The sequence below is a fragment of the Antechinus flavipes genome, chromosome 6 (genome assembly GCF_016432865.1).
Source record: "Antechinus flavipes isolate AdamAnt ecotype Samford, QLD, Australia chromosome 6, AdamAnt_v2, whole genome shotgun sequence".
Classification (NCBI taxonomy): Eukaryota; Metazoa; Chordata; class Mammalia; order Dasyuromorphia; family Dasyuridae; genus Antechinus; species Antechinus flavipes.
In genome coordinates this window covers 195,204,920-195,229,928 of record NC_067403.1, presented here as the reverse complement: position 1 = coordinate 195,229,928, position 25,009 = coordinate 195,204,920, and the positions used below count along the sequence as shown (strand labels likewise).

At 33.6% G+C, this 25,009-nt stretch overlaps 2 protein-coding genes across 4 annotated transcripts in view; both read right to left on the bottom strand.

The window, feature by feature from the left end:
• Positions 1–4,745, bottom strand: part of POLN (DNA polymerase nu) — a 331,195-nt gene extending 326,450 nt beyond the window's left edge. The window contains exon 1 of the mRNA XM_051966741.1: positions 4,263–4,745. Coding sequence (XP_051822701.1) covers positions 4,263–4,395 — 133 coding nt within the window. The 5' untranslated portion in view covers positions 4,396–4,745. The remainder of the gene's footprint in view (positions 1–4,262) is intronic.
• A 498-nt stretch (positions 4,746–5,243) lies between these two features.
• Positions 5,244–24,828, bottom strand: HAUS3 (HAUS augmin like complex subunit 3). 3 transcript variants are annotated; one of them, XM_051967547.1, is made up of 6 exons: positions 24,533–24,828; positions 15,727–15,804; positions 12,584–14,479; positions 10,264–10,703; positions 8,159–8,387; positions 5,244–7,037 (listed from the first exon to the last, which is right to left on the bottom strand). In XM_051967547.1, the coding sequence occupies exons 3-6, from the start codon at positions 13,496–13,498 to the stop codon at positions 6,804–6,806; spliced, it is 1,818 nt and encodes a 605-aa protein (XP_051823507.1). In that variant the 5' UTR covers positions 13,499–14,479; positions 15,727–15,804; positions 24,533–24,828; the 3' UTR covers positions 5,244–6,803. The 3 variants fall into 3 exon arrangements, with proteins under 3 accessions (XP_051823507.1, XP_051823508.1, XP_051823509.1); XM_051967548.1 differs by having other exon boundaries at positions 24,570–24,828; XM_051967549.1 differs by lacking the exons at positions 15,727–15,804; positions 24,533–24,828 and having other exon boundaries at positions 12,584–15,710.
• Between the last annotated feature and the right edge of the window lie 181 nt (positions 24,829–25,009).

Sequence of the window (25,009 nt, the reverse complement as noted above, 5' to 3'; positions counted from 1 at the left end):
GGAGGAGAAGAGATAAGGGACAAGAAAAGCTGGTGGATTTTCCCAAAAGCACTTGAAAGAATGGGAAAAATGCCTTCATCAAACAACTCACCTAGGGATTAGTGTGAAGGGGACAACAGCAGGGGAAGAGGTGGGAAGTGGTGGGAAGTAGATATGACAAAAGTTAAACTTCAGGCAGCAGGTTATAGGTATCTTTCTGGCCACCATAATAATCCTTCGCACAACTTCAGTCCTGTCTAACCCCGTTCAGCCTGTACCACTCCTAATGCCAATCAGTTTCTGTTAATTTTGCCCCAAGTACTACTGCCCCTTCTAGCCTACCAGTCCAAATTGGAAGTCCTTCCAGCAGTCCTTTTTTTTTTTTTTCCTTTACTCCTTGCTTAGTTTATTATCTGTACATTCATTTTAAACTCCAACTGGGCTGTGATTGCTGGCTCTGCTTTTCATTGGAATTATTTTGTTAGAATTGTTTTGGCAGACTCAGTTTCTGGGACCATTTTCTGATTACCTGTTATTGGGAACAACCAGAAATCACCTTTGGAAATCTTCAGGGTACATTTACCTGTCTTATGACTGCCTCTACAAGTCTGATGTCCTCCTCCAGTCCTGTAACCCCAATTCCTTAATTAATATTTCAGCATTCTCAAAGGATGTTGCAAGTTGGTATAGAGACCCTCAAAGTTCATGGTTTGGTGATGGTCTAAGCGTGCATACTCCCATATCCTGCTCAGTAATCCAGATCCTTTCTATATCCTAGTAACAGTGTTCCTTAGCCTCTCTGTTTTTCTGGGCAGGGATGAGTGGAGCCATTTCAGGTCTCACCTTTCCCCCTTGAAGTCTCTCTGACGTTGTGCAGTGCCCCTAGCATTGGCTAGCATAACTGCCTTGAGCACTGCTGCTCTCTCTACAAACAGATGCTGAGTTAAATGCACAAATGACTGCAGACCTAACTCACATTTAACTGTCCATTTCAAACTGGATTTCCTGGCTGAGATGGTGCTCCAGATCTACAGAGGCCTTGCTTTGCTATTCTTGCAATGTGGAGGCTTCTGTGCCACCCTGAACAAGGAATGTTGTTAACAACTCTGAGGTTATCAGGGAGAGTCTGGCTCTTGTCTGTAAGAATCTTGAGTCCAGTTGACTGAAGTAAGGTCAAGGGATCTTGTCCTCCATTGTTTCTTCTTCTCCTTGCCCTCACCATAGGTTTTTGCATCTTTATTAGTCTTGTTTGACTATCTGTTCCCAGGTAGGGTTAGTCAAAATCATGGTGCTGAGACCCTCCAAAATGATTCAAGGATTTGAATGCTCACCAGAGAGAATATAGATATGTTGGGCGCTGCCCTCACCCCCTTGCCATTAAGATAGAAAATAAAAACAATGATCCAGGTGCTCACCATTCTGACTCCATCCTTGTCCAAAACTAGCCTGGAGTAGAATTATGTTATCTTGCTTCCTGCTTATGCCCTCCTTAGAAGTCCCTATCTATCCAAGAATGGTCTTACTCCCTTCTCTGACAAGAAATGAGCCAGAATCCAAGGCTGTTAATACCAGGTTGACTTCTCTCTTGGCTCTCTCTAAACTAAAGACAATAGTTGTAAAATATTAGATTAATTGTGTTCTCAGCTTCTGTATCCTACTTGAAAATGCTAATTAGCTAAGGACCCTTTAAAAGTTCCTTACTGATCCTCATTACAATCCTGACAGGGAGATACAAATATCCCTATTTTACAAATAAAAAGGCTCTGAGAGAAGGCTAAGTGATTTGTCCCAAGTGTCTGAAGTATGTCTTGAACTTTTTCCTGACTCTAAGCCCAGATCTCTATACCTTACTCCCACACCGGGATGGTCTTCAAACAAGATACAGCCCACAATCAAAGCCTACCTCCCAGGGTAGAACTTGCCCAAAGCTAGGATTCATTGGCCTAATCTTAAAAACCCTTATCCTAGGGTCAGAACAAATAAAATTGTATACAATGTGTATCAAAAACACATTAACAATAGAATAACAGAATTGTCATCCAAACCCTAAACCTAAACCATAAATATTCTAAGTTTTCAAGTTCATTAGAGAAAAAATTCCATAATTTCCTTTCAGAAAGCTAAGTAGCTTCTCTGGTGGTTTTGTGACCTAGTTATATAATTTCAACTCCTCTCCTAATGAATATTACTCTCAAAAAAATCCAACCTACTCCTAGGACAAGGAGCTATAGTTCAATGTACTAATTTTACAATGATAAAGTATGACTTAGATCCTTAATACATGTTAGAATAATACATGTAACCAAAATTACAATCACTTCATAGTAAACTTCAAGAGAAAAAAATGAAGTCAAGAATATCTCACAGAGATGAAAAAAATTATGGAATTTAAACTGGGGGGGAGAGGGGGGGAAGACTATTCCAGTCTCCTTTCTTTTGTAGATGAGGAATTTGGAAGTCAGAGAAGTTCTAGATGGTAATAAAGGCAGCTTTTGGACCCAAGGTCTATGCCCAAATTTTTTCTTTCATGTGCCGCCTACAACAACTGCAAGATCCTTCTGCCCTGAGTTCAGTCATGAATTTTTGATTATTTCCTTTGCAATACACTTGTGACCCTAACACTTCAATTATATTTATTCCTTAGTGATAGTGGAATTACAAATATTGATAAAAACCTGCAATCTCATAACTTAAAATTATCTTAACAAAATTATCTCTTGATAACCCATGTATTGTAGCTACGTTTTTGTATGACTTCCAAATCAGAATTTTGAGGAAGGTTAAATGTGAATGGGTCTTAGCTATGGAGTTCAATGACTGACAATCAGGATTGAAAATAATAGCTCATAGATTCCCAGAAAGGTTCACGAATGTCTACCTCAGCTCATAAGCAGAGAGTAAACTACCCAGTATTGGAAAGATAAAATTTTAAAAGTCCAAGAGCAGAAGGAATACAGAAACAAGAGATTCAACAGATTAATTTTTGGCTTTGATATGTTAGAAAATATATTATAATTGGTACTTCTCCAACACAATTTCCAGTTTTTAAATGATAAGTTTGCTATTTATTTGGTGTTAAATAAATGTTAAAATACATTTATAGAACAGAACCATTCTGACAGAAAAGTGATAAGACCTGGGATATAAATTGAGCCTATTTTTTAAGACACCAAGGCAAGAATTAGTTTTTCTTAACTGTGTTTATTATATTATAGGAGTTTTGTTTTTGTTTTTCTTCTTTTTTTCAGTAGGTGGGAAGAGGAAAGGAAAATGGATTTTAAAAAATAACTTTAAAATAAGTAATTAAAAATAACTTTAAAAGAGTTATAGAACAATATCCAATGGGGAAGTTACTATACACATTGGTAATTATCTCCTTGAAGATGTTGCTTTTCCATCATGTCTGTCACTTCATGACCTCTTTTTGGAGTTTTCTTGGCAAAGGTATTAGTTTGTCATTTTCTTCTCCAGCTCATTTGACAGATAAGGAAACTGAAGTGACTTGCCCAGGGTCACACAGCTAATAAGTATCTGAGGCCAAATTGGAACTCAGGAAGATGAGTCTTTCTGACTTCAGGTCCAACACTCTTACCATTTTGACACATCAATGCCTCTAATTATCCCTTTTAAGGGTTTCATGGGATCATAGATTTTTAAAGCTGGAAGGAACTGTGGGGACCATATAGTCCAAGCCCCTCATTTTATATGTGGCACTCATGATAAGTTAATAACTCATAGAAAAATACACAGCTAGTTAAAAGCAAGGCTAAAATTCAAACCAATAACTTCTAAATGCTAACTAATAACATCAATATGACAAAAGAATTCCTTCCATATTCTTCCAAGTCTGAATTTTGAAGGTTAAATGTGAATGGGTCTTAGCCTATGGAGTTCAATGACTGACAATCAAGATTGAAAACTATAAAAATAGCTCATAGATTCCCAGAAAGGTTCACAAATGTCTACTTCAGCTCATAAGCAGAGAGTAAACTAGTATTGGGAAGGTGATATTTTAAATATTTTAAAAGTCCAAGAGCAGAAGGAATACAGAAACAAGAGATTCAACAGATTAAAAAACTCAAATGGTATCAAGTTGGAAAAAGTAAGATTAATTTTTGGCTTTGATATGTTAAAAAGTGTATTATAACTGGCACTTTTCTAACACACTTTCAAGTTTTTAAATGATGTTTGCTATTTATTTTCATTTTAAGAGCTATTGTTACAAGTATTTAAAATTCAAATTAACACAAGCAACTTCAAAACTTTATATTAAAATTACTCACTTTTTTCATTTTCTCTGAAATTCTTAATCTCCACTAAATCAAATGAATGCATAGCTGCCATTATCCGCTGAGCAACATCTGATAGCGGCATCTTAGAGAAGTCAAAGCCTATATTTCCCTCATAATGTTCCATGTTTTTTTTAAAATATAAATCCTAAATACAAAACAGTATTTATGTATTAATTAATGAGATACAAGGTTTATGAACAAAACAGCTAAATCATTTTAGCCATATAAATTTTTATACTAAATTTTTTAACATCACCATCTACAGGCATGTCAATTAGCCTCATTCTGTTAAACAGCCAACTATATAGCAAAAAACAGAATTTTCAATAATTTAAATTTAATCTAGTGCTCTATTCACTAAAGTTTACTAGGTGAGTTACAAAACAGTTAATCTTCAAAGAATTAATAGAAGTACAGATAATATAAAAAGTATTTGTGTTTGACTGACACACACACTCACACTCACTCTCTCTCTCTCTCTCTCTCTCTCTCTCTCTCTCTCTCTCTCTCTCTCTCTCTCCTGTACTCTACAACCCTCATGCTAGGTACCAATTGCTCATTTGCTTGAGCATGTCATATTGCTGTCCCAGATAGATAATTAAAAATAAGGAAAGATACTAAAACTGCCATGGGAAAAAATCAGCCATCTATAGTCAACAAAATACAATTCTAGATGGTACTAATTTTATATCACAGTAAAGAAAGAATGCTGTATTTGACATAAACACATGTATGTGTTTCAGCCTATTTTCTCATCTGAAAACTGGGAAAAAAATATAGATTTACTGTCAGGATTAAAGAAGATAGTATATGCAAACTGCTTTGCAAACTTTAAAACACTATATAAATGTCAGCTCTTATTATTCCACACTATAAATATAGAATGTTGTGTATATATGCATTTGATTCCTTGGGAGAACACAACTGGCAATAAAATTAGGAAAATTATAAAATTTCTGGAGAGGACAGAAGTTATTTTAAATTTGGGGATAACATTTATTGATTTGGGATATCAAGATTTATTGTTATAACTGTTCAAAAGAGATTAGGTTCACAAATCTACTTATTTAATTTTGATTAAAATGTTAACAATTTTTTTAAAATAAGCTAGTATAGTAACAAAAAAATATTCAGGCTAAAAGGATTACACATATCAACCAGATTTTACACTATTTTGTCATTATTACAGCTTAGAAATCAACAGTTCCATAAAGACTAAAAATAAAAAAACTAAAAGAGTTATGTTATTATTCCAGATTAAAAACAAATAATGAATATTCTTAAAGACTATGAAAGCGAGATTGGTTCTTGAACATTGTTATTGTGCCAACTTGAAATCTATAAAACCACAAGGAATCCAATAAATATAAAAAGTGAGCATTCAGTATCTGTGATGATGACTAATTTCCTTTGAATTATCTTAAAGGACCTCACATAAATATTAAATGTTTTCTAGATTTTAACTGCTTAAATGCTATACTGGTATCCCTTAAAAACCACTATACATTGAATTTCACTTCAATAGAATGGATAAAAGGAGAGAACAATTTGATATATATTGTCTGAAGATTTCTTTATATGGCTTTTTAAATTTATTCAGGAGCCCAGTCATAAACCACAAGAATACTGTCAATATCTATACTGTTCTATCAATTCCAAGAAGCCAAAATGTGTGTGTCCCAACATCCTTTTTCCTATAATAAAGGGTGGACAACTGTTACATAACAGCTACTAGTCCTTAAGGCAATAAATACAATGCGAGATTATTTTATCACCACCAGTGCAAATTACCAACATGGCAGTCTTCTCTTCAATTTCAGCATCATTCCCAAATTCTATGAGAAGAAGTAATGCTAGAATGTAAAAAATGGATTTAGTGCCAGAAGACCTGGGGTTAGTCCTTCAAACTCAGCTTACTCCTTTACTAACCACAACTCCTGGCCAAGTCACAACTTCTCATTGCCTCAATTTTTTCATCCACAAAACAAGGTTGATAATAATAATACTATGTATTACATTCCTCAATAATGATATGAGGATCAAATGAGATAATATAGGGAAATTATTTTGTAAATCATGAAGTAGTACCTAAAAAGGAACTGTAATTATTATACTTATAGTGGGTGTTTTTATAGCAGATTCAATAAATGAAAAATTTTCACATTCAACTAAAAAAAAAGGTTCTATTGTATACAGCAAGGGATACCTTTATTATGCTGACTTGCATAATCTTCTGATTATTTTAAATGTTTCAACTTTTCCATTTAAAAAAGACAAAATGAGAGACTAAAGAAATCTAATTGAACATTATAACATTCCCATTACAATGTAACTGAATGCTTTTGTCCTCCTTGGGGGAAAACAGAGAAAGGCCACCTGAACTCCTTTGAGGAGCAAAAGCTCCTCTCCTAGTAGCTGTTGGTTCTCTGGACGAGAATGTTGCACAAGGAGAAACAAAGTAATTGCTACTCCCAATATAAGTAAAAATAGTACACATTTTATATCATGAATATAATATTGAATATCTGATTTTCAATCTTCAAGACCAATAGTTGTAATTTTTAACTGATATTCTAAATTCTCCACAATACTCTGTAAATATTCTTTATCTTTGAAAAAATACACATATAATTCTCGTTCCATTTGATACAGTTTATCAGCTGCCAAAATTCTTCTCTTTGCCTTTACATTAGCAAGAATATCCATAAGCAGATGATTTAGCTTTTTCAAATGAGAGTCAACTTGATGAAACTGCTTCTTTAATTCCTAAAAGAAAAACATATACACACTTCAATTATATAAGTTAGACACAATGTTTAGTATTATAAAACTCAAAGGGAAGCAATTTTAAAGACTTAACCATAGCTCCACAATTCTTTAGTGTAAACTACTTTTAACAACAAGTACTTAGTCAAAATTAGTCATTGATTATAATTTGCTCTGATTTGGATTAGTCAACTTTTGAGGCCCACACACTAGAAACACAGAGCTAGATGGATCATGGAGTTCATTACTTTTAACCTTTGTAGCTTAAATTTAAGAACAGTTAAGGCTCATGTGTTATAAGATTTGCTCAAAATCACATAGATAGTAGCAAATTAGACTTAGAAACCAAGTCTCCCAACTCCTAGTTTAATGGTCTTTGTCCTTACAGAGATTTATCTACTTGATGAGTTACCCAAGGCAAATCCTCTTTTCAAATAGTTATTAACAGTATTTCATAACAGTAACCTATTGCATTCAATTAATCTCTTTACTGCCATGAACATAATTATGCAAAATCACACCACCTTAGAAATGAAAAGGGTCTTAGAGGTCCTTAGAAGGTTCTTCTTAAAATCTAAATCCTTTCTACCATATTTCCACAATGCCTGAAGATGACCAGTAACTTGTCATCTCCCGAGGTAACTCATTCCATTTTTGGAAAGCTCTAATTGCCAGTTAATTCTAGTCTAACAGGACCTGCTTACACATATCAAATCAAAACTCCTCAGCTTAAACATGCAGTGTCTCCTATTGATTAAGTCCTTATTCCACCTTTACTCTCAGCTCCCCATCACTAAACTTGTTCATTCTCTTCTATTACACATCTATAATTTATTCCATTTTACATTCCAGAATATCCTTGCTACCTTTTCAATCGATATTCATAACCAATTTTTAGATTCAGCTGAATTTACATCTTAAGAGAAAATTTTTGTTTATTAACCATTTTCACAATGTGATTTATTTTACCCTATATTCCCTCAATATTTAAATATTAAACTTATACTTCAATATATCATTTTGGACTCGATAAGATGCATCACAATTATTTTGCAATATATTCTTAGACTCCCATGTATTAAGGTCCTTCATGCATAGTTCTGTGTAAAGCCAATACATACCTGATCACTAAGATAAAGCTGGTTTCCTCCACAATACAAAGTATCACAAAGCATATCCACACCATTATTCAGTTTGGACAGAAAGAGAGCATGCTCTTGAGCAGTTATTGTCAACTGATCTCGTATAGAAGAAACGTCTTGCTTCAGTTTTTGAGCCACTTCTTCCAAGCCTTCATATGTTCTGAACAGCTCTTGTTTCTTATTTCCCCCTTCTAAAAGTTCATAAAGCCTAAACCAGTATTTTAAAAAAAAATTATCAGATTAATGGGAATACAATTGTAAAGTCAACATTTTCTTAAATATAGATCATCATAGTAGAGACTATTTTGACTTAAAATATTTGACTTAAAATAATCAATGCATCTGTTACTGAATCAAACCAAATCAAGATAGTCATTACTAAATCAAGATAACATTACACTACTCAGGTACATTAGTCTAAGTAATTACAGTACATAAAAACTGGTTTCCATTTTCCACCAAATATTAGATATAACTATATTTCTCTTCAAACACTATCGAACAACAGGTCCATTACTTAACCTTAGCCTGTTTCATCATTTTAAAAATGGGGATAAGATACCTGGTTAACTTCACAGGACCATGATGAAAATACTTTGCAAAAATTTGAGTGCTATATAAATGTGAGTTGTTATCATTAATCCTATCCCAGACAAATTGGTTTTTGAGATACAATAAAGTGAACTGTTCTTTCATGAGCAAAGTGGCTGACAGACATTTACTAGCTATGTGACCCTGAACAAGTCACTAAATCTTATATCCTCATCTATAAAATAAGCTAGAAGAGGAAATGGCAAACGTTTCCAGTATCTTTGCCAAAACAAACAAACAAACAAACAAACCAAAGGAAATCAGAGAATCAGATACAACTCAACAACACAATCCTGTATAAAAGATAAGTTTCAATGAAGCACACACAAAGTCCACTCCCAGACTTACAGGCTTCTAAGAAAGGTAGTGTACTTCTTGTTACATGGAATATAAGAGAAAACAAAGGCAACCCACTTCTTTAATTAGGAAGAGCTGTCCAAATCTCTTTCAAAGAAAATTTAAGTTTAGGCTTTTTAGTTTTTAAAAACTAGTAGGGATTTTAGAGAACATGTCAAAGAAGGAAAATGAGAAACAAAAAGTAGACATAGTTTATTCAAGATCAACCAAACAGTTAGCAGAAGGACCAGCTCTAAGGTAGAATTTAACAATGCTTTGCTCTAAATCATTCAAGATGTTTTCAGTTTCCATGAAGCAAATGATCTAACATTATTTTTATCACAAACTCTTCACCATCAATTACAATGGACTTACATTTGGACTCTTAAATATCTCAGTTCTCAGTTTCCAACATGAAGAAGAGAACCAAGAAAGAATAAGCAGCTGAACTAGACCGACCAAAATACATACTTCTCATGCTATCAGTGACAATTTTGAGAGCATTGAGAGATTGATTCTTAAGGCTCATGAGAGAGCAGGATATAAAAGCCTTGGAAAAAAATCTAACACTCTCTCTCTTCCTTGTGTACACACACACACACACACACACACAGTTTATGATGGCACAAATTAATACGGGGATATCTGTTCCAATTTCAATGGTATAAGTTGCTCTCAGATAAGTAAACTCCTACCAATGCAGGTCATCACTTCTTTGAAACCTCTTATAGAGCTGCCTAGATAAGTAGTGTAAAACTCAAACAAAAAGGGATCGCTTCATCCATTCTGCTTCATACTTAGAAAATCACTAACATTAACTATGGTGTGTTATATTTTATTAAACAGTTCCCAATGACATTTTTATCTGTGCAGTTGCACTGGTCTGTAAGCTTTATAATTTGTATAGTGTCACATAGAGATAAGACAATGTAATCAATGTAATCAAGTTACATTGATTTCAAGACCACTTCTCTATATATTTTGTCATGTTACCTCTCATAAAAAAAGAACAGAATTTTTTCTACAAATAATAATCTATAGCAGATATCTACTCAACCAGATCATTAACTGAAAGATAAAGAGAATATATAATCCCAATGTTTGTTACCTAAGGTCCCTTCAAATATCAATGTTGACAGTATAATCATGACACATACCTATGAGTAGAACAATCCTTGGCATCAATAGTATTTCTTGGATGGGTCTGCTGAGATACAGAAGGGTCAGCTAACATTTCTAATCGTTGATGCAGAATAGTATTACTTTGACTAAGTTCTTGAGTCAAGTTTTCAAGTTGCCGGTGAGTATCACGATGCTTTCTCAATTCAATTTCATATGCTAGTTGCAGAAGTTCAAAAGATGCCTTCTGTTTTATCAGCTGATTAAGAACTAATTCTTGTCTTGATGTATAATAGTCTTGTCTAGCAAGCTGCCGATCAAAATCTCCCTTTACAACTGGCATATTCAGTAACTGAGCATTTTCTTTGACCACAGTAGGCAATGTTTTATTTTTCAGTTGGGTGATTTGTTCTTCAAGTTTTAGTATCTCACTGCTAAATCTAGAAATTTTAACCTCTACATCTTCTTTGCCAATAGCCTGAACAACAACAACAACAAAAAAGCAAAATAGTTATAAATCTTTAAGCAATCCAAAAACAAACATTTTTTTAAACTTCTTTCCCATTTTGACTTTCAACCTATGACCCTCACTTGATGTATGAAATGAATTGAAAACTAATTTTAATATTAAACTAAAGCAAATATAATTATAAAGGCTAATATCTGCCCCCTACCAAAAAAAGTCATGCATTCTGAAAATAGATTAGTTAAAAAAGAAAAACAATATGGAACTGGAGAAAAAGCTACTTTGATACTGAATAGTTACTTTTAAAGTTATTTTGTTAATACATACAGTAGTACTCCATACTAATAACTAACAAGCTCCACCAAGATGATCCTTTGTAATCAATACATTAATCATATGCAAATGGAAACTGGCTAAACATTTTTTAAAACTTTGTTGTCTAAAATGAAGAACTTTTCCAGGAAAGCTACTCTCCTACATCAATTAACTGATATTACTTCTTTGACAGACATTATTAGAACCTTTTATAGATGTTTTTGGATAAAATTATTATCTTAAAAACAGTGACACATAAAAACTTCTAGTAAATATACTTATATACAACTACTAAATAACAAAGATCACTACAACCAGACAACCCACAATATACAATAAAAAATTTTAAAAATCAACACTACTCTTTTTTTAAAAAAAGGTAGTCTGCCTCTGTATTACCCATATTTGAATGTTCATAAATTTCAAATTAGTAAAATTCAAATTGATGAAACTTAACAGAGACTTACGTTATCCTCAATATTTATGATTTCAATTAATAAAGAGTAATCAACTGTTGATCACTTTATAAAAATAAATCAATAAAATTCAGTGCCCAAGGGATTATACAGAGACAAGTATTTTAATACACTACTAGTGAATTATATATTAATAGAATTTCCTTGGAAAACAAACTGGTGGTACATAAGTTATAGAAATAATCATGCCCTTTGGTCCAATAATCTTTACACCAGGGGGGAAAAAAGAGAATACACTGTGAAAGAAATTATCCTAAAGAGGGTGTATGTGTGTATGTGTGTGTGTGTGTTGTTGTGAAGACTGAGTTAGAACCCTAGATACCTTAGAATCAGCCGGAATCAGGATAAGCAAAAGTCCTTGGTTTTTATTCTTGGTCTTTAGGGGTAGAAGTGAATTGGATGGATGCAGGATTTCGACAACCTGTTTCTTCCTCATCTACTGCCAAAGTGACTCTCGCTTGTCTTACTCCACCCCCCAATCCTTCCCACAATTTTCTGTATATACCAAAAGATTGAAACAGCACAGAAGAGTGGGAAGGGCCAAGCATATGCTAATAGAATATTGTCCAATCGGTAATTAGACTTAAGTGCTCGGTTGTCTGACCTCAGTGCATCAACTCAGAGTTTCAGCCCTTTACAGTTGTCATTTCTGATCACAAAAGAACTAGAAACTACTTAAATGTTTAATAATTTGCAAATGGTTCAGTAAACTCTAGTGTATCAATATAGTGCCATTAAAAATTATAAATTTGAGGGACCTAAAATTTTTTTAAAAGATATTCCATAATGTAAAGCACAGAAAAGAAAAATAATATATACACTATAACCATATAAAAATAAAAATGTCTATAAAAACATCAAAATTAGCCAAGAGGAGGTATGAGTAATATCCATGCCTTTATTAAAACACATTTATCTGAATTTTGAAGTTTGAAGTTAAGAATCTGATTACTGTAAAATTTTCAAATACTGGCACATTATGGTTATTCATTAGAAAAATTGGCAATAAGGAAACACAATTATCTGCTATCTCCCCTTTTAAGTAATTTAACAGTATTTACTATATTTTTCTCCTTAAATGAGATTAATTTTTCACCTTACCTTGCTTGTTAGGGTTTGAAGAGTCTCCTCTGCCCATTTTATACGTGACCGAAGGCTACATTCATTTGCTTTCAATTGAATTAACTGATGTTGGGCACAAATATAAGCCAGCTGCAGCCTTGACATCTCATTCCTCCTTTCCTCACGGGCTTCATTATCATCATCACCACAACTGGATGGTGTTTGTATATCAAAAAGCTGAAAATTTTCTTCATTCGAACTTTCAACTAATTCCTGTATACCTTGAAAGAAATGCTTTTTGGTATACAAAGTTAATGCTACTGTACTTTGTCCTTCTTGGTTTAAGTATTTTTCCAAAGCAAGTTGAGATAAAAATACTGGAGGAGTTGTCCTTTGTTTTGTCTCTGAACAATCAAAAAATGATGTTAATTTCTCAACTCCATCAATGAGATCTTGAAGTTGATTAGTTATTTTGGTATTTACAGCATTCAGAAATCCCTGACTCTCCTTCAGATTTTTAGTAACTTCTTCTTCTTTAGACTTTAATTGGAATAATCTATGACTATTTGTTGAAGCTATCGATTGAAATTTATTACGACGCTGAATTTTTAGATTTTTTAACTTCTGAAGAGCTTGGAGTTCGGTCTCTAATTTTTCTAACTCAATTCCTTCATAACTACATGTTTTCAGATCAGAAGTTTTACAAGTTTTAAGAACTTCATCCAATGCTTGTTCTTCTAGGATGGGCTTGCCAGATTTTTGAAGGGTGTTAAAAGCTTGCAGTTCTTTTTCAGTCAATACATGCTGTTCATTTACATTTCTACAGAACCACTCCAAAAAAGGTTTATTTTCAACAGTTTCAAACAACCAGTCAAAATCTTCTCCATTAAGATTATCACTCTTAGGATAACCAATTTTTTTTAATGTTTCCACAAACTCATTTCCACAACTCATGTCTTAATTGCCAAAACTTTTTAAATGAATTTTTTTTATTCTGATTTATGTGCTTTTTTAAAAAATCCAAGCAACAAGCACACAGGATACTGATTTCACTTTTAATCCATAGACCAAAAAAAAAATTTTTTTTTCTTAAAAACTACAGTATTTCCTATGAAAAAAAAGCAAGTATTACATCACAAATGAGTAGATTGGATATCCAAAATAAACTTGTGTATTAATAGCATATTGTTTTCATACTATTACTTACCTACAAAGTGGATAAAAACTCAAATGACATTCAAAATGAAAATTAAGCAATTCAGGGGATGCAGTTTTCCCAAATTAAATTCATCTTATGTAGCTAAATTTCCTCAAATATAACTGAGGGGTAAAAATATAATTGAGGGCATTACTTACCAATAATTGAGGGTTATTATTTACCAAAAACAAATTTACCAATTATTTACCAATAACAATAACTATTTACCAATATCAATAATATTATCAAAAATCAATTACCAATAACAATGCATATAAAAATAGTTCTTGGGAATTGTTAGTAGGGACCAGAATTCTATATACAAATATGAGTGATAGCAGTATTTATAAATATTATAAATATCAAGCTAATCTAGGTATTTAAAGATAATGATTTTAAAGGATTTTGACCCTTTAAAAGAGAGTTGACACAAACCATTTCAGCTCCCAATATCTACATTACTTTCCAGTCAAAAATTTAGATTTTGGAGTAAAATATATCAATTTTTTCAGACAACTTAAGTAAGTAGTCTCTTAAGGTAGAAATATAAAGTGAATTTTCACCTAAGTTGCATATCACTTCTAAGAATCCCTTCCTGATTCCCTCAATTGTTAGAGTTTCCTCTTCAAATTATATCTTGTATTTATTTACCTGTGTATATTTAGCTCCCTAGTAGAATCTAAGCACCTTGGGGGCAGAAGGGAGCAGCTTCTCTTCTGTCTTTGTATCTTCAGCACCTAGCAGTGGTAGAAGCTTAAATCACTACCAAAGAAGAGTCTTATTTATGAAACCAAAAAGCTTATTTATTCAAAGAAAAAATGGCCAAAAAGTTTGCCTGAGTTTTATAGTACAACATTATTAGAGTTTGGGATTTGGACTATAAATTCCCCTAAATTCATGATATAGATCACAGTCCTCTACATTATCACTCCAAACTATAGAGAGTATCATTCTCCCCACTTTTTCCCTAAAATGACCAAAAAACAAAAACAAAAAACCTTGGATTAAATGTTATAATAGGCATTGGAAAACAAATACTACTATTCAACATACTCTCCAAAAATTAATTATGTCCAGGATCAGTATCCCTAAAATAATGGTGTATAATATTTATAGAGAGATGCAGACTAACTTTTATAAATATGAATAATCCAGGAATTGAAACCTTTTTTAACAATCACAAATGGCTCTAATTACTAAAATACAAAAACACATTTTCATAACCCTATATTCTGAAAGAACTGGTGATTACCCTAAAACCCCTTAGAATAAAACATTTTTTTCATTAACATGTAAGAAGTTCAAGAAAGTACATGAAAGTAAAGTTAACAAACATTTTCTAGGTTCCTGCTATATGCAAAGGCACTGTGCCAAGAACTGAGAACAAAAAAACACAAATCAATAGTTATTGCTTTCAAGAACCTTACTTATAGGAAGGACAAAACTGTATATACAAATAAGTAAATACAATGTAACTGGAGGTAGAGGGGCAGGGTTGGAATATGGAACCTAGGAATTTGAGGACTGGGGGGTTTGGTGGGGGAAGATGTGACAAGCTAAACATAGTTTGTAAGAGACAGGGGTAAACAAACAGTTAAATGCTTCCCATGTAAGGACAAAAAGCTGTGCTATCAGGAGATGGGATGCTAAACTTGGTTTGAGTAACACATTTAAATATTTTCTGATTTTCTGAGGTACCCACACAACCTACTTTCCCAGCTTTTACCTCTTCATCCCTAATTCCTATTGAGATAAAATATAAACAATTCTATTATATATCTTAGAGCCCCAAATGATTCCATACCTACTCCTACAATTTAGGCAGTTGTGTTTGTTCATTCCTTCAACCCTTAAGGATCTTAGCAAAATTATATAACAAAAAAAAAAAAAAAATTTGTAATGCCAACTATATCAGTTAAAACTAAAACTTAATATGAAATCTATGCATACTATAGCCCAAAAATTATATCCCCAAACTGGTTACCTTTCGACTTGAATTGTCATTTCTACAAATGTGCTTTCTCACACTGTAGATATCGTCAGGTTTAAAAAAAAAAAAATCCTGTAAAAGAAAAAAAAATTGTCTTAATGCTTTGTTTTGTTTTTTGGATAATCAAATAGTTCTAATCTACTATTCTTGAAGAATTATTCACTTAAGGTTTTTGTTGCTTATTAAATATTCTCCCTATGAAAACCTATTGTAAGGACCCTTAAACTATTACTGCCAATTCACTCCACAATTCCTTATTCACAGTCTATATGACTTTTCTTACACTGTTTCAAAGGATATGTTTGCTTCTTAGAATTCTGTAATTGCAAATGCAGTCTTTCCTCTGAGAAGTATAAATTAATTGATACTACTTGCTAAAAAACATACACATGCATATACTCATATATATGTATATCATTTATGTATATATAGCATAATTAAAGGCCTTCCTCTCCCCCCATTATGATCTTATATATTAGAAATTTATTCTCCTTTGTCTGCTGAATCTGGATTACATTTAAATAGGAACCCTAGAGAAAAAGTTTTAAGTATCTTAATGAGTGATATTTTACTCCTTAAAACCTAAATAGCTGGAAGAATATTCAATATTCTTGACTGAACTGAGCCAATATTTTCAAATTTAATTTACATTTTAATGTCATGCCAGCCAAATTACCAAAAAGGATACTTAATAATAACTTAATAAAATAGTAACCAAATTCAGTTAGAGAAAATAAAAGATCTAGAATATCAAGAAAAATAATGAAGAGGTAAGAAAGAAGAGGAAATAGTATTTCCAGACCTCAAATTGGATTATAAAGAAATGGTTATCAAAACCATCTAGTATTGGTTAAAAAACAAGAGATCAACAGAACAAAAAAAAAACAAATAGAACACAAGGGAAAATCAGAAACAATGGAACTCAACCCAATGTTTGATAAATGTAAAGTAAAATACTTAGGAAAGAACTCTCCATTTAATAAAAAGTTCTGGCAACACTGGAAGTAATTAAGCTTAGACAAATATTTTACCTAATATTCTACAATGCATTCTAAATAAAGATTATTTTATTTTTTAGAAAAATTAAAAAAGAAGATCATATACCTCTCACATCCATGGATAGAAAATGTATTTTAATTAAAAAAGGAACAGAGTCAATTATTACAAAAGATAAAATAGACAACTTGGATTATATGAAACTAAAGAGGTTCTACATAGCAAAACTAATGTACCTAAGTTGATAAAGGGAAGCAGTCAAATGGAAAAAAAAATCTTTGTACCAAATTTTTTATAAGTTTAATATCTAAGACATATAAACAATTAGCAGATGTGCATATGTATTTGTGTGTGTGTAAGTAAAATCAATGGCCATTTCCTAATTGATAAGTAATCAAAGCATCTGATTTGAACAAATATTTCTCAAAAGAATTTTTAAAGTATCAACAACCACATGAAAGAATGTTCCAAATCACTAATGACAAATACAAATCAAAAGAACTCTAAGTTTTTACTTTACATCCTGCAAATTGGTAAAGATGACCAAAACAAAAAAAGTAAATAAGTATGCTGGAGGGATTGTACAAAGATAGGCATATGGGTACCCTGTTGGTGGTAGTATACAATCATTTTAAAAAGCAATTTAGAATTATGCAAATAAAGTGACTAAGCTATCATTTCAACTATTTATTATGCTCAAATATCCCAAAGCATATTTGTGAAAGTAAAGATAGTACACATGATATGTTATTCCCCCCACTATCAATCATCATCATCCAAGAACTCTCCCAAAGAATTTGTAATGGACAGCTCAATGGATTTCAGTAAGAAAACCTTAATTCAAGTCCTGATTTCTCTTACTTAAGTTGCTATATGACCTCAAAATAGTCAAGTATTTTTTCTACCTCAGCTTCCTTAATTATAAAATGGGAATAATTATTCCTTCCTAGTCCATGTCACAGTTATGTTATTAAGAACAAAAGCTATAAGGCCAAAGTCCTTAGAAAACTGTAAAATGCTATTAAAAGCTAAATTATATGTTGTTTATAAAAATCAAGCCCATAACTTTATTTTTTATTGAAGTTTTTTTTTTTAAATATATACATGGATAATTTTTCTAACACTGACCTTTGCAAATCGTTGTGTTCCAAATTTTCCCCTAGCTCTTCCCCCTCTCCCAGATGGCAAGCAATCCAATATATGTTAAACATGCATGCCAAAAATATGTTAAATCCAATATATGTATTCACATTTATACAATTATCTTGCTGCACAAGAAAAATCAAAAAGGAAAAAAAATAAGAAAAAATGCAAGCAAACGACAACAAAAAGAGTGAAAATGTGGAAGTTGTGAACCACACTCAGTTCCCGCAGTCCTCTCTCTGGGTGTAGATGGCTCTCTTCATCAGAAGATCATTGGAACTGGCCTCAATCATCTTATTATTGAAAAGAGCCACATTCATCAGAATTGATCATCGTATAATCTTGCTGTTGCCATGTACAATAATCTCCTGGTTCTGCTCACTTCACTTAGCATCAATTCATAAGTCTCTCCAGACCTTTCTGAAATCAACCTGCTGATCATTTCTTATAGTACAACAATATTCCATAATATTCATGTACCATAACTTATTCAGCCATTCTCCAACTGATGGGCATCCACTAAATTTCAAGTTCCATGCCTCTACAAAAAGGGCTGGTACAAATATTTTTGCATATGTGGGTCCCTTTCCCACCTTTAAAAATCTCTTTGGAATATAAGTCCAATAGAAATACTGCTGGATCAAAGGGTATGCACAGTTTGATAGCCCTTTGGGCACAGTTCCAAATTGTTCTTCAGAATGGTTGGATCAGTTCACAACTCCACCAACAATGTATCAGTGTCCCAGTTTTCCCACATCCCCTCCAACATTTGTCATTATCTTTTCCTGTCATTTTAGCCAATCCGAGAAGTGTGTAATGGTACCTTAGAGTTGTCTTGATTTGCATTTCTCTGATCAATAGTGATTTAGAGCACTTTTCCTATGACTAGAAATAGTTTCAATTTCTTCATCTGAAAATTGTCTGTTCATATCCTTTGACCATTTATAAATTGGAGGATGATTTGAATTCTTATAAAGTTGAGTCAATTCTCTATATATTTTAGAAATGAGACCTTTATCAGAACCCCTCAATATAAAATTTTTTTCCCAGTTTTGTTATTTCCCTTCGAATTTTGTCTGTATTGCTTTTGTATGTACAAAAACTTTTTAAATTAATATAATAAAAATTATCTATTTTATGTTCAATAATGAATTCCAGCTCTTCTTTGGCCACAAATTCATTCCTTCTCCACAGACCTGAGAGGTAAATTATTCTTTGTTCTTCTAATTTGCTTATAATGTCACTCTTTATGTCTAAATCATGAAACCATTTTGATCTTATCTTGGTATACAGTGTTAGGTGTGGGTCAATGCCTAGTTTCTGCTATACTAATTTCCAATTTTCCCAGCAGTTTTTGTGAAATAATGAGTTCTTATCCCAAAATCTGGGGTCTTTGGGTTTGCAAACACTAAATTACTATAGTCATTGACTATTTTGTCCTGTGAACCTAATCTATTCCAGTGATCAACTATTCTTTTCTTTTCTTTTCTTTTTTCTTTTTTTTTTGGTTGAGGCAATTGGGATTAAGTGACTTGCCCAGGGTAACTACTCGATTTCTTAGCCAGTACCAAATGGTTTTGATAACTGCTGCTTTATAATATAGTTTTAGGTCTGGGAGAGCAAGGATACACAACTTTATAGACAAACTAACTATATCTATAGAGCATCTATTTAGTACAACAGACATAAAATTGACTGAATGTAAACCAGCCCTTTCAGCCAAATTGTTAGGCCCACTGACTACTGGAAAAAAATAAAGTTATACTGTGTTCAAACTGTTCTGTTCATGAACTACTTGGACCTCCTTCCCCCTTTTTAGAGCAACATTACCTATCCTTTGTCTTTAATAAAGCTTCCCTGAGTACTCCAACCCAGGGATTTTTTGTTTTAATTTAATGAATGGAAAAGGATCAATAAAGTCTTGATGACAAAGAAGATAGATCTTGCTTAGGAAGCAAGTCCAGTGTTATATGAGAGGAATTCACAGAGGGAAATGTTACTACTTTAAATAGTATGAAAATTCCTTTATATGATTTTTTAAAAAGGATCAGATAGAATTTCCAGACAGAAAAATGTCATTCAGTGCAAATCAATGCAGATAGATCAATATCTGTCATGTGCCCTTATTATCAGAGCATCAGAATTTGCCTCTTTTTACAAAAACTCTACAAAGCTTACAAAGTTTACAATGCTAAAATAAATCCAGGAAAAAAAAAAAATCATTAATTACAAAATAACCTGACATTACAAATCATGGAAAAAGCACAATACACAGCTTCCATGGGGAAAGACAAAGCTGTAAAGTCTTCAGAGATTGTTCTGTATTTAAGATTTTTCTTTCTGCCATCTCTGTTCATTCAGATACAGAACCAATGACCTCTAAGATCTCTTCTAGTCCTGAGTCTATGATGATCTTTCTTTCTTTCTTTTTTTTTAATTATAGCTTTTTATTGACACAGCCCATCCCTGGGTAATTTTTTTACAACATTATCCCTTGCACTCACTTCTGTTCCAACTTTTCCCCTCCCTTCCTTCACCCCTTCCCCCAGATGGCAAGCAGTCCTTTACATGTTAAATATGTCACAGTGTATCCTAGATACAATATATGTGTACAGAACCGAACAGCTCTTGTTGCACAGGAAGAATTGGATTCAGAAGATAAAAATAACCTGAGAAGAAAAACAAAAATGCAAGCAGTTTACATTCATTTCCCAATGTTCTTTCTTTGGGTGTAGCTGCTTCTGTCCACCCTTGATCAATTGAAACTGAGTTAGATCTCTTTGTCGAACAGATCCACTTCCATAAGAATACATCCTCATATAGTATTGTTGTTGAAGTATATAATGATCTCCTGGTTCTGCTCATTTTACTTAGCATCAGTTGATGTAAGTCTCTCCAAGCCTCTCTGAAATCATCCTGCTGGTCATTTCTTACAGAACAATAATATTCCATAACATTCATATACCACAATTTACTCAACCATTCTCCAATTGATGGGCATCCATTCATTTTCCAGTTTCTAGACACTACAAACAGGGCTGCCACAAACATTTTGGCACATAGAGGTCCCTTTCCCTTTTTTAGTATCTCTTTGGGGTATATGCCCAGTAGAAACACTGCTGGATCAAAGGCTATGCACAGTTTGATAACTTTTTGAGCATAGTTCCAAATTGCTCTCCAGAATGGCTGGATTATGATCATCTTTCTTAACCTGAACTGATGGGATACTTATCATCTTATACACTCACCTGGCCCTTAATCACAAAATGCCTTATATTAACTTTTTTAATGTACATGTTTAATTCCCTAAAAAAAGTAAGTTTCTTAAAAACAAACTATATTCTTGGATTCCACCATATATGACATGCAAAAAGCAGACACAATTTTTTAAATGAATGAATTTATCTTTCCTAATCCTTTAGTCATATACTTTTTTTTTAGTAGTGTTCATCCCTACTATTTAAAAGGGAAAAATATCTATTGAATTGAGAATTAATATAAGAAATTCTGAAATGAGGGTATGCGTAATCTATTCTTTGGATATTCACACAGAATGACCATTATTGGCAGCCGAAAATAGGAATGCAATTGCATTGTAATAAGGCACAGATATAGGTATTGAAAAGCAGAGAGGGATACAGAGACAGACAGTAACGTGGAAATAGGGGGATGGAATGGTAAAATAAGGCAGGCAGCCAGGGAAAGAGGCAGAAAATATAACTCATGCAACTATGGATTAGAGTTGGGAGCACTAGCAACATGGAAATATAGAGATGGAAGAAGAAAGGAATTTGAGGTCTCATATGGAACATATCCAAATTATCTCAAAAATATAGTTAATACTTCAAAATCTTCTCAAAATTATTAACATCTTCTTTCATGTACTGCTGGTCTGGAATTTGTCTGGAATTTATATATCATGGGACAAGAACCCTGACATAAGAACCTAAATGGCTTCTGTTGATTCAGCACATATAATAGGATATGAATTTTAGTTAATATATGATAAAAAAAAATTTATACATTATACTCCTTTTGAGCTTCAAGATGGTTTGTACTCATCTTTTAGGTTTCCTTTTGCAATGTCATTTCCAATTACTGCTCCTTTCTACTGGCTCAAAGATCAATAACTAGAAGTTATTCACAGGCTAGCCAGTCCAATCCCATTACTTTCAAGGAGAAAAAAAAAAAACAAAACAACAAGAACAAATTGAGGTCTGAGGAAGTTAAATGACTTGCCCAGTCAAACAAGGAGTAAATACCAGAGGAAAAGTTTGAATCCACAGGAATCATCTTCTCTTTCTCTGGCTTAATATTGTATTTTGTAGCTCTTAGTAATAACTCAAAAATATTCAATATCAATTTGTCTATTACGGTAAACTTATTCTTTTATTAATAATTATGAATAATTAATTAATAATTAATAGATATGAACATTTTATATTACAAGTAACTTCTGCGGGGAAAAGAATCAGCCACCCTACCTAATGTCAACCACTTACCAAACATAGGACTGGAACCCGCTTAGCTTAAACAGCAAAGCCCCCCTATCAGAACTACCTTAATCCCCATCTCTCCCTTCACATCTTTGTGGAGATAGCCTAGACTTCTCAATCCAAAAGCACTGATTCCAGTTCAGCATCCTTAGTCATCACCCTAGAAGAGATGCAATCTGATAATTGCTCCTCAGAATCTACAGCTACATATAAATATACTTAAGACTCAAAAAAGAAGATCTTGACAATAAAGTCTTTGACAGTATTAAATAGTTCAACAACCAGAAGCTGTTATCAACAAAAATGACATTAAAGAACATTAATGTCTGTTATATCACAGGGACTTCCCATCTGACCTGCAAGTGAAACCTTTTGTAGTGTTTTCTGACCCATTAAAATATGAGCTCCTGTCTCATTTTTCTTTGTGTAACCCTATAACTTGACATAAGGAAGGGAAATAAGCACTTTTATATAGCCAAACACAGGGCTAAGCACATTATAAATATTATCTCTTTTGATCCTGACAATAACTCTGCAAAGTAGGTGCTGTTACTATCCCTACTGAGGAAATTGAAGCAAAAAAAACTTGTCTCGGGTCAGTTAGCATCTGAGGCCACATTTGCACTCAGGTTTTCTTTGCCTTTATCTATCTCAATATCTAGATTCTTCCTTTGTACACATTAAATACGTAATGTGTTCTTCATTCATTCATGTCCTCCCCATCTATAAAGATTTCTCATACCTTGTTATCCTTATATTCCTTAATATTTGGTACAATATAAATACTGAACTCAATCAAACATTCTGAGAACATGATATCAAGTCATAACTGCAAAATTGTGCACTATAGAAAATGACACCCTCGATAGGGGCATATTTTTCCTCATTAGTGACAGTCCTTTCTGAGAAGTACATAACATGCTCAAGCCCCAAAGAGGGAAAAACAACAACAACAACAATAAAACAAAACAGAAAAGAAAAAAAAAAAAAAAAAACCTTTCCTCTAGTGTCTAAAAACCTCTTATTACCAACCCCTGGCTCCAATCACAACCTTGCTCAAAGCAGGCAGGGCTGCTGACAAACAGATACACATGAGTTCGAATAGTGAGTTTCAAGAGTGACTACAACTCAAATGAATGAGATGGCAAGCTGAGGCCAGCTTCTCCAAAGCACTCCCAAACCATTATTAACCAAACAGTAATGAACTCTCCCATTTTGATAGTACTTTTAAGGGGTATAAAGCCATTAACAACAATCGAAGCATCTCACACCTGTAAAAAGACCTCAAAGGAGGTAAACGATCCAACCTATACCTGAGCAGGAATCCCCTCACCAATATTCTTCATACAGAGTGGTCCAGAAGAACTCTAGTAACAAAACCTCGATATCTCCTAAAGGAGTTGGATCTAGTACTGCGACATATTTAACATGTATAGGACTGCTTGCCATCTAGAGGAGGGGATGGAGGAAGGGAGAGGAAAAATCGGAACAGAAGTGAGTGCAAGGGATAATGTTGTAAAAAATTACCCAGGCATGGGTTCTGTCAAAAAAAAGTTATTATAATAAAAAATAAATAAATAAAAATAATTAAAAAAAAAAAGAGTTGGATCTATTCTAATTAGTTAAGAAGCTTTTCCGTGACAGGGGAAAAAATTGAAGCACGTAAAAAAATATTTAATGAACGTTAAAAATTATTTTTTAACTTTTTAAATTTTTTTAATGGAGAAAAATACTTTAAAAAAATTAAATAGGGAAAATATTTTATAAACGGTTTTCCTTATGTCAAGCATAAATGTGGCTTTTACAAAATTTAAACCCAAATAGGCCACCCTCTGACTGCCCTTCTATCTGAAAACAGCTACTCGGACCCACACACATTCCCAGTTTCCACCACAAACTTTCCCATCGTCTCTAGGCCGGTTGAGGAGTGGAAAAGCAGACAAGGAAGAGCTGCACTCTGCAGCTGTCACTCAGCATGGGGGCTGTCATTGCCAGCACCGCCTCACCAAACCGAAAAGCTTCTATCCAAGTCTCTGTTGTAAAAGCTCAACAGCACAGAGCCAAAGGAGAATAGAAGCTACTTGAGGGCAGGAATTGTTTTATTTTTGTCTTTGTAAATCCAATTTCGACCCCCAGAAGGAGTTAAGAGAAAGGGCAGCACTCACACACAGCAGGCGCTTAATAAATGTTTACTGACAGAACCTTAGGAGCGTCTTTCCGGGGGTCTTCAGGTTTTTAGTAACAACCCCCACTGCCGGCTCAACTCTGCCTCGGAACAAAGTATTCGCCGTTCCCGTGAAGAAAGAAGCACCGGAGCCCACCAGCCTCAGTCCCGCGCTGAACACGACGTCAGCAACCAGAACCATTCGCTCTCAGATCCCGCGCTCCCCAACAGTCGCTACTTTGGCCCGCACTGCCTCACGGGAACGAGGCGACACCGACCGATAAGCGCAGGCGCAGGCGCAGGCGCAGCCCAGAAAGTACGTACGCCCGTATGTACGCACGCACGCCGCGCCGCCGGAGAGACTGGGAGATGGGAGAAGTCTGAGCTCCGCGCGCAACCATATTGAGGAAAAGAAATGGGGAGGGCAAAGAAGAGCAAATGGGAGGGAAGAGGGAGGAGTCTAACTGCGCAACCGTAG